This window comes from Setaria italica, chromosome VI (assembly GCF_000263155.2).
Source record: "Setaria italica strain Yugu1 chromosome VI, Setaria_italica_v2.0, whole genome shotgun sequence".
Lineage (NCBI taxonomy): Eukaryota > Viridiplantae > Streptophyta > Magnoliopsida > Poales > Poaceae > Setaria > Setaria italica.
In genome coordinates, this window is record NC_028455.1 from 18,371,061 (window position 1) to 18,381,247 (window position 10,187).

Genomic DNA, 10,187 nt, shown 5'->3' on the forward strand with positions numbered 1-10,187 from the left:
TGTGGAATCTGCACTACATATTTTGTCTTTGCCAGCAACAAACCTACAAGCTACCGGCCCTTCTCCATTCTCCAACTAAGTTATTTGTAAAATCCATTCAAGAACCTATTTTTCATTTAAACCTTTAAGAGCTTGTTAGGACAATTTATTTTTTCTCTTCATCAATCTTTTCAGATACGAAGGGGAACGGATTATCCAAACTAGCCGTAAAATAGTGTCATACAACCATTTTTTTTTAGTTGTAACGTTTTTCCCGATTTTGTCATACATTTATTATTTTTGGACGCCACGAGTGAATTTTGTTGTATCTGCGGGTGGAATTCGCGCCTTATCCCCTCGACGAGGGCCCGACACCTCGTAGAGTACCCAGAATACCCCTCAATCGAGCAAAGCAGATCGAACCGGACCTACTGCGGCACCGGCTGGCGGCTGCAGCCACGTCCGGACGTCCCCGCCGCCGGCCGGCAGCCAGCTTGCAGGGAACCCGCCGCCCCGCTCTGCTCCCCCTTCCTGCCCATCCTTGGCTGCTGGGACAACGCGCCGCTGGGCCCTGACCGGCCTTCGTCTCCGTTCGTCAGAGGCGTGTGCTAGATCCCAACCAACAGAGTGCCAGACTGCCAGGGGTATCTTCGGCACATCACAAAGGACAAGAAGAGCCTTCCCCCTTTTCCCTTTCGCCCTTTCCGCGCTGCAACCGCCAAATTCTTCTTCCGAGCCCAGCTCTCTCTAACTTCTCTTCCTCCAGCCGCCAGAAAGCTGGATTCTTTGTGAGCTCGTGCTACTGATTGGGCGGGTGACGGCGGCCTAATCGGTTTCTTGATTCTCAGGCCGGCTGGCTGTCGTTTGACTCCTGCGATTGCAGGAGCGCCCGGCTTTTCTTCTTCCTTCCTACTCGGGCTATCCGTTCCTGGGCTGGTTCGGATTGGGAGGAGGAGAGGAGATGATGCGGCGCTGCTTCTCGGAGCTGGCCGGCCGGCGGCGGTCGGATCGCGTGGTGAGTCTCCTTTCGCTTCTGCGGGACGCGCTTCTGATCCGATCCTGATGCTGGGTTTGTTATGCTTGATACTCCTTTCAGCTGTGACACTATCGTGCATTTCCACACGTTTTTTCGTTGTTTTTTACTTGGTAATATTGGATTGAGTCGCTTAATTGGTGCTATTGTTTGGAGTGCAAGCTAATTTCCCCTAATTTTTTGGTACAACTATTCCTGTGTTTAGATGTGTGTGTAGGATGCATGCCATACCTGTTACTTTTAGTCATGCTTTCTCTCCCTGATTCAGGAGAAAAAACAGCTAGATCTTGGTTGCATAACGACCAGTGATTGAAACTCTGGCTTTGGAACTCATATTTTGCCCAAGTTTAGGGAAATTGTTGCCAGAAATGAAAAGTCGTACCAGAAAACTTAACTAGAAGGATTATATCTGTAAACTGTTTTTCCCCATATGTCACTGCATTGAAAAAGGGGGAAAACTAGTCTCATTCCTGACTATATGATTTAGGGGTAAGAAATCATTTGAGAGATACTCCCTCCATTTCTTTTTATGAACCATATTAGGATTTGGAAATGTTATAAGAAATGTATTTTTACCATTGGTTTCTCTTACAACATATCATCAGTTGCTATAAAATCAATATCATATTAAAAGATTTGTGAAATCCGTATCTATTGATATAACTTTCATACACTAAGCATGCATATTCTCCCTCTGATTCCAAATGTAAGCCGTTTAGGACATCAACACAGCCTCCAATATCACACTCTGAATTAGTTTTTTCGAAAAATGTGTATCATAAATATATGAAGTTGTATATATTATGGAATTATTTTTTCATGATGAATCTAGGAACACCGCGTGCTGTCAATCTAAATAATTTTTTACATATTGATGGGCCAAACAAGCAAAGTTTAACTGACTAAAACCTACATCTGGAATTGGAGGAAGCAATTTGATTAATGCTAGTCAAAATTATGAATTTTGACCTTTTCAAATCCAAATATGCCCTATAAAAAGAAACGAATGGAGTACTAGATAGACCATTAAATATTGCCAGTTGTTGGTCAGATGATTTCAGCATACTATGTTCTTTTACATATCTCAGTTAGGCTGCTTGAGAGTTGAGACTACATGTTTTTTCATAATAATTTATAGGTCCAGTTTGTGCCTCAAAGTTTGAAGTACACTTAATTTCTGTTCAGTTGGGTTTTTTAGTTATCAAGTGTTGCTCCAAGACTTTATCTGAATGTTGGACGGAGTGACTAGCAATCTATTGTATGATTCTGTTCCTTAATATTTAGGTTTTCATTAAGATGTGATGTAAAGTTAAGGCAAAAACTTATTAATTGTTATTGCAAATGAAATAAGTTTCTTTCTTAGGCAACTTGGAACACCCTCAAGGACTAACTAGGTAGATCAATGGATTTTTATTTTCTCTGATGATGAAGTTCTTGATAACTTAATTCTTTTCTCTGTTTTTTGTTTTGTTTTTGGACACTTATAAATGTCAGCGAATTTGCAGGTTGATACTATGAAGGTAGGACTCCAATATCTGGCCGACGCTTCCTCTTCAACAAGAGTTATTGACAGACAGAGGTGCTCAGTTACGTATGCAACGTCCTGTGCTACGGATCCAGATATTCTATCAAGAGAAACATCATCATCAGAAATGCTTGTTGATTCATTTGGGAGGTTCCACAATTACTTGAGGATCTCCTTGACTGAGCGCTGTAATCTGAGGTGCCAATACTGTATGCCTGCTGAAGGAGTCGAACTAACACCAAAGTCGGAGCTTCTATCACATGATGAGATAATTCGAATTGCTGACCTCTTTGTTACCTCTGGTGTGGATAAGATTCGATTAACTGGTGGAGAGCCTACCATAAGAAAAGATATCGAAGACATTTGCTTACATCTCTCTGGTTTGAAGGGGCTAAAAACACTAGCAATGACCACAAATGGAATTGTCCTTTCTAAGAAACTCCCCAAATTGAAAGAATGTGGCCTCAATGCCTTAAATATAAGTTTAGATACACTAGTACCTGCAAAGTTTGAGTTCATGACAAGGCGTAAAGGGCACTCAAAGGTCATGGAATCAATAGATGCTGCTGTAGAACTTGGATATAACCCTGTGAAGGTATTTAGTTTTTTGTACACTACAATTTTTGTGCTGGCATATGTAGTTGAATGTTTCTTTTGTCACGGCAACATATTCTTAAAAACTAGAATATAGTATTTAGTTTCTGATAATTTTCTCCACTTCTTCTATATGCCAGGTCAATTGTGTTATCATGCGTGGCATGAATGATGATGAGATCTGTAATTTTGTTGAACTGACGAGACACAAGCCCATCAATGTGAGATTTATTGAGTTTATGCCATTCGATGGTAATGTTTGGAATGTGAAGAAACTAGTTCCTTATGCAGAGATGTTGGACAAAGTGGTAAGGTACACCTCTGAAAAGTGCACTATTATGTTCTTCCACTAGCATCTATCTACGGAATTATGTACTGAATCTTTTCTTTATATATTTTATGATGTAAGCTACTAGTTTTTTTTTTCTTAATACTTTTTACAAAATAGTAACTTATTTCATTGGCATCCATTTGAACCAGCGGCAAAGTTATAAAGGTGTGGAGAGACTTCAAGATCACCCTACAGACACTGCAAAGAATTTCAGGATTGATGGACATGTTGGGACAATTTCATTTATTACATCAATGACAGAGCATTTTTGTGCTGGATGCAATAGATTACGGCTATTGGCTGATGGAAACTTCAAGGTGTGCTTGTTTGGCCCCTCAGAGGTATGCTGAACTGCTTACTTGGCTAAAGCATAATGTCTCTTATTTTCTTTCTCAAGTGATTTGCTAATGCATTACACTTTCTGGGTTTAATAATATACAAGTATCAGTAAACAGATCCAACCAAAGTTAAAGAGTTTGACATGCTTGAGTAGTTCATGGTCATGTTGTTTTCCATGAAAAAGTAGTGGTTATGGTATTGCACCATAGATCTAGTGTTATGGTCCCTTGATTTCAGTTAGTTGCGATGATAATATGCCTTCCGATATTTCTAGGCCTTGTGTAATTTGGAAAATGAACCACTGAATTAAATGTTGAACTCACTTTTTCATCTTCATACTCGATTGAAATTAATTTTCTACTTGCTGGCCTTGTGATTGTTGGTTTGCGTTAGAATTGATACAACTTATTGGGTGTTATGTTTCATTCTGGCTATGCAATCTTAAGTAATGATAATGATTATTCTTCTGCCTGCAATAGAGACATATTTATTTGGAGAACTATCTTCAAAATTTTTCTTGTGTTGAAGCAATTCCAAACATAATGCTTCCTTTGTGCCCAGCTATCGTTTGATCTGAATTTGTTCAAGTGAGCAAATGCATCAACCTGATTTGTTAGCTATTTCTTTTTCTTTTGTTCTCAAAATTAGCTTTTACAGAGATAATTTAAAAAAGTTTGTTAGGTATAGCATGTTTGAGGATGAATTCCTGTAGATCAGTCAAGTCAAATTTCTATGTTTTTTAAAAGAAGTTAAATATCCCTCTCAAGTTTATTTCCTTCTCATTGACTATGTTGGACAAGATTGGACAAAAGGAGAAATGGATGTTCCTTAGTCCTTACAGTATAAAAACATTTGACTAGTTATCCTGATTTATACAGGTGAGTTTGAGAGAGCCCATCCGTGCTGGTGTAGATGACGCTGGACTAAAGGAGATAGTTGGTGCTGCGGTATGTAGACAAACTTACTAGGTTACTAGTGCCTTTATATGAAAGAATTACCTGCTTTCCATTTTTTTAAATCTGAACTTGCCTTGCTTATTTCTGGCCGCTTATTTTTGAGTGTAAGTCTGCACTATTCCCTTCTCAGTTATATGCTTTTCCATAAATATTTTTTTTCCTCGAACTACACAGGAGAGCTGCGTGTCATTTCATTAAGAAGGAAAAGCACAAAAGGACCGGTTAGAGCCGGACCCAAGTACAGGACTCACACCACACACACACATAACAAAAGCTCACAGACTTGCCACAGGGAGCTTATCACAAAAACGACCTAGCTAAACACCACAGCCTAAACACATTTCCATAAATATGAACTTACTGAAAGTTACAAGATTGCCTTCTATTCAATGTTGAAGGTGTTCCTTTTCTGGATTTCGTGTAGTTTACCTGGGATATTTCTTGCAAGTTTGATTAATAATTGGAGCCCAAAATTGTTATGTTTGCATACTAACCTCATGTATATGGCATTTAATGGCCCTACTTCCATGTGTTCAGGTCAAAAGGAAGAAAGCTAAACATGCTGGGATGTTTGATATTGCCAAGACAGCGAATAGACCAATGATACATATAGGTGGCTGAGGTATGCTGTCTCAACATTTGTACATTTTGCTACATTGACTGTGGAAATAGGTCAGTACTATCTCATATAACCATAGCATTCCTTGTGTCCAATAAATTTTGTGTTCTCAACCTTGGATGGAGTCTTCAGTTCCTTGTATGTTCAGTTTGACTAGAATTTTGAGCTGGACTAAAAAATTAAATATGTCATATGTATCTTGCCGGAATGATCCCAACTTATTGTACATTGGAAAGAGTTATTATAAAATTTTGCTGCTGTGAATGTGTCGAGATGCTAGTAAAGTACATGCTACATTCTTTGAACTATTCTATGAAACTATTGCTCGTTTAAACGTCATGGATTTTCTTAGTGCTGTTAAAGATATTTTGATTTGGAATCTGGTGATTTTAAATGCTCGAAATTTGATTCTCACAATGCAGAACTATCTCCTGAAATGAGACTCAAAATGAATTATCAACTCAACTGCTGGTCGCCAGACTACACGAATAAGTTCTGTGATGGAATGGAGCCACTGAAAAAGCAAGCCAGCTGTGAAAATATAGATACCTATACTTGAACAGCATTTCAGGACCTCACTCTTTCAGTCTTCACGTCATCACGTGCCAAAGTTCTTTGGTTGTGTGTTTTATGCTCAAAATATCAAGTTGTGTTACTATTATGTTGTAACCTCTTACTACTGAGTTACCTACGCTGTCTTACTGCTGGCTCAATATTATTACAACTGAAATCACGAGTTCAATCACACAGAATCAATGTTTCTTTCTTTTTGGAAACAAGCATAAGAACGATCAAACGAATTATACTACCTCTCTGAAGGAAGTTCGATTGTATAACTTTGAACACAAGAAGACCCATATAAATTCCAAGAAATAAGAATGTAATGAGGAACTTGATGGACCAAAAGTTAGGCAGATAAAGCAATCGTGCATTTCACGAGTTTAACTAAGGGAGTATATACTTATTTATAAGGGTTGATGGTATCCTCCATTGCTAAGGTATGTTTGGCATTATTGATACCACAATTCCCGAAGTTATTAGGCATTAGATTTTTTCATGTGTTGCTATATGGACATGAGGAATTAATAGCTTTCATGTGTTGCTATATGCACATGAGGAATTAATAGCGTGCATTAGGTTTTTCTATATGTTGCTATTTTTACTGTAAAAGTTAGGTTTCAATTATATAAACTACACATGGCAATTCTAGGAAAGGTAAACGCGTAATGTAAAGTACAATATAAAATGTGGAAGGTAAATGAGCTAGAGAAGCCAAACTGCCAGTACGGTGATTTTTACTAAGGTATTGAAAAGTAAAGCTTTCCACTAGTTCTCGTTGTTGGAGCCCCTCTTAAGGAAATGCTCGCGAAAGGGAATAAGCTCCTCAGTCAAGTAACTTTGTAGGATAGCCGACGGGCCTTCCTCACGCACAAGTGGGTCTACGCCTAGCTTTTCCCGGATGTTCCTTGCTGCTCTTCACTTGGTAGAGCTTCGGAAAAATGCTAAGGCCATCTCCTTCCTTGTACGTGCACCAGCAACCACTCCACAAATGCGGTTGGAGGGTCTCATAGAGATGAGAGCATTGCATTCCTGTTGAATCCTTTGTCTTATCGAGAGCATATTATCCTTCCTTGATTTCCAGCATGGTGCCGTATGGGTTCTCTCGATGCTTATATCTTAGGCTTGGAAACACTAGCGCAGAGTCATTTCTTGTGTTAACCAATTTATGGCCCCTGAAATCCACTCCAGTGCTAGGGTCATTGCCCGTATGCATCTGGTATTTGGGAAGCTAATCCGACTAGACTACCATTCCCTCGGAAGATTTCTAGCACAGTTCTCTTGAACACATGCAGATCTATTTGGAGCATCATCTTCCAGTACCTCCTCAAGCTGTTGGACTCCGGTTATCATGGATTCTTGGCATGAGCAACTCTTCTCTATTCCAAGGTCAAGACCGATTGTTCTTTGTTGTTCGGGAGAAGAGGATGCACAGCTCCTGGAGCTAGGACATCAACGATAGAGATGTTGAGGTGGTGGAATTTACTTTGCATTCATTCGTCGATGACATTTGACAGCCTATTCCTTGGGAGGCAGCTCTAGAGTTCTAGAATAAGATCATCTTGTTTAGACCTGGCAAGGGCATTGTTGTACAAGAGCATGCTATTTGTGGCTTGCCTAACCTAAAGGGAAATCACATTTACTTTCTCCTAGGAATTGATCAGCATGATGAAGAGTCGCATTACTAGCTTTACCAGCAGGGACTAAGAAATGTGGCTGGTGTCAACAATGATCCTGCAATCCACATTACGCAGGTTCATGGGAACTGGATTTGGTCGCGAGGAACATGGTTGTTGCCTAGCTATGAGTAGATCAGTGATCTTTCATTTTGTAACAGCTGTGCCGCTCGTTGTATTATCGGACCACGCATTTGTATATATAGTACCAATATCTATATTATTAGTGTTTCTCAATTATGCAGCATATCTGAATTCTGAATGGTGAATGTGTTGGAATCAAATTGAAAGTAGATTAAACAAAAGCAGTATAATCAGATGGCATGTCATAGCCATTCATCACTACAAAGTTCATAATTATCGTTCTTACTTATCATAATTTCCAGATAGTACCATCCGCTACCAAAATCAAAGCACGATCCCACCTCTCAACCATCTACCTCAGCAATAACAATAAACATCACAGCAGCAACAAGCAGCAAACATCACAACAGCAACAGGTCTCATAAGATGGCATGTTATAGCCATTCATCATTACAAAGTTCATAATCATCATTAATAGCTATCATAATTTACCAGATAGTATCATCAGCTACCAAAATACAAGCATGATCCCACCTCTCTGCCATCTACCTAGCAATAACACCAAACATCACATTATGCCTCATCATCGTCCTTGAATGACCTTCTATATGAGGTCTCCAGCAGTGATTGCTTGACCTTCTTCACCACATTGGTAGCCTGATCCAGGTGTCCCTTCACCTTCTACAGCTTAGCGGCGGTCGCTTCAAGCTCCATGTTAGCCTTTGCGCATTCTTCCTTCCACATCCTTGCATCGTTTTCAGCTTTCAAATTCCTATTATCATTTCCCATTTTTAGGTGAGACATCACTGCATCGTGTCTATTTTTTGTCTCCGTGTTCATCAGCTCATTGGTTGTATCCCCAAAGTATCCTCGCTTCATTATGTGAATATCATAGATTTTGTCATTGGCCTCCTTCTTAGCAATTTCCATTCTTCTTCCCACAACCTTACTTTCTCTTCAACTTTTTGCTTCATCTTCATCAGCTTGACCAGAATACCTTTAGTCCTAGCATCCCATTGAGGATCAACCCACTTAAACGGCATGCATTTAACCCCTTCACGCTGCTGACACCGATTACGTTCATACAATTCACCATTTACAACACTAACATCAAGAGTACAAGGAAGATTAGTTTATTAGAATTGAAACAAGTTATCATTTACCTCATAGCAGGATGCATACCGGCGCCCAGGGTTGTCAAATGTCCAATCATACTTCACATGGAGAGGAAATCCGTGCTTGCACCTGTTTTCAGGATGCACAACGATAACATCAGGCGACGACGATCTAGTACTATTAGTGACTCCAGGTTCATCTAGAAGCTAATAAAATACAAGAACCTATCAAATTATAAACTAGTTGCATCACCAAAGTCATCGTAACTTGAAATTAATGTTTAGCTTTGCACTTCATAAACTATAGCCTATCAACTTCTAACACCAATCAGAATGCAAATCTAAGGGTACGATGAAATTGAAATCTAGTCTCTTCAACCCAGACTCCCAAATCCAGAAATGCCCTTCCCTAGGACGATAGGGGAAAGTAGCACCACATATCAGGGGTCTGACCTGACCGTACATCCTCCTCCTCCTACCGCCGCTAGGAGCCACCATTCCCACCGCTGGCCGTTGCAAATCCGTGCACCGACACTAGCTCTAGTCTTTGCCACAACCAACAGAGCGTGGTGCCAACGAGTCTATTGCAATAGCGTACGCCGTGTCGAGAAATGAGAAATATCTAGCTAATGCTTGGGCCTGCAACTGACATGTGGACAACACTTATTAGAAGCAAGATGTATAAAATTTATCCTATCTAAATAACATGCATAGTTCATGTCTTAGTGGTAGTATTGTCTCAGCACAATCAAGAGATCACTGGTTCAAGCCTTGCTATGGACATTCATTCCTTTTAATTTTCCTTCCCTTTTTTCATCTCAGACTAACATAACTTACAAAAACTTCTACCACCAAGTCACCTGAAACTTACATGTGGGACTCGGTTGCGGTAATGAATTCCCATTCGATCGGTAACAGGTTCGACCCATGGGAGGAGCACGTTTTTCCATTTCATTTTATTGTCCTATTTATCAACTTAAACTTACATGTGGGACCCTCGTTGGTTTATGACATTTTCATGGACATTATATCGTCACAAAACTACCATGAAACAGCGCGTGACATTTTTTTTGCTTGGGTGACAACTTTTATGGCGTTCCATAACTTTATCACTAAATTTGCTTAGATGTGAAACTTTGTGACATTTTCAGCCAGAAATATCATAGATCTATGATGAGAATAAATGTGTCATAAAATTTTCATCATAGATCTACACATTTCTTGTGGTGTTGCTTGATTTTGTTAGTAAGATTAGTATAAAGTGAGAGTTTGCAATCCACTTGTTGCACGGATTGATAAATCTTGGGGGAATACTCTAAGGGAAAAACTACAACTGATCCGTGCACTTGTGGTCCACCAATTGGTGCGCTAACTGCCG

General features: G+C 39.7%; 1 protein-coding gene across 3 annotated transcripts; it reads left to right on the forward strand.

Annotated features, from left to right (window-relative positions):
• The first annotated feature begins 626 nt into the window (after positions 1–626).
• Positions 627–6,128, forward strand: LOC101774775 (GTP 3',8-cyclase, mitochondrial). Of its 3 annotated transcripts, none has more exons than XR_001164403.3 (7): positions 627–994; positions 2,518–3,132; positions 3,272–3,444; positions 3,612–3,803; positions 4,680–4,748; positions 5,295–5,379; positions 5,799–6,128. XR_001164403.3 is itself a non-coding variant. In XM_004973161.4 (7 exons), the coding sequence occupies exons 1-6, from the start codon at positions 941–943 to the stop codon at positions 5,376–5,378; spliced, it is 1,182 nt and encodes a 393-aa protein (XP_004973218.1). In that variant the 3' UTR covers position 5,379; positions 5,799–6,128. The 3 variants fall into 3 exon arrangements, 1 of the variants encoding a protein (XP_004973218.1); XR_002678209.1 differs by having other exon boundaries at positions 941–994; positions 3,272–3,439; positions 5,295–5,429; XM_004973161.4 differs by having other exon boundaries at positions 941–994; positions 3,272–3,439.
• Positions 6,129–10,187: the final 4,059 nt, after the last annotated feature.

Excerpts from the sequence above, each read along its gene's own strand:
- LOC101774775 (XM_004973161.4), top strand. The coding sequence starts at position 941 with ATGATGCGGCGCTGCTTCTCGGAGCTGGCCGGCCGGCGGCGGTCGGAT. Across the intron at positions 995-2,517 it reads GGCGGCGGTCGGATCGCGTG|GTTGATACTATGAAGGTAGG; the intron begins GTGAGTCTCCTT and ends GCGAATTTGCAG. Across the intron at positions 3,133-3,271 it reads TTGGATATAACCCTGTGAAG|GTCAATTGTGTTATCATGCG; the intron begins GTATTTAGTTTT and ends TCTATATGCCAG.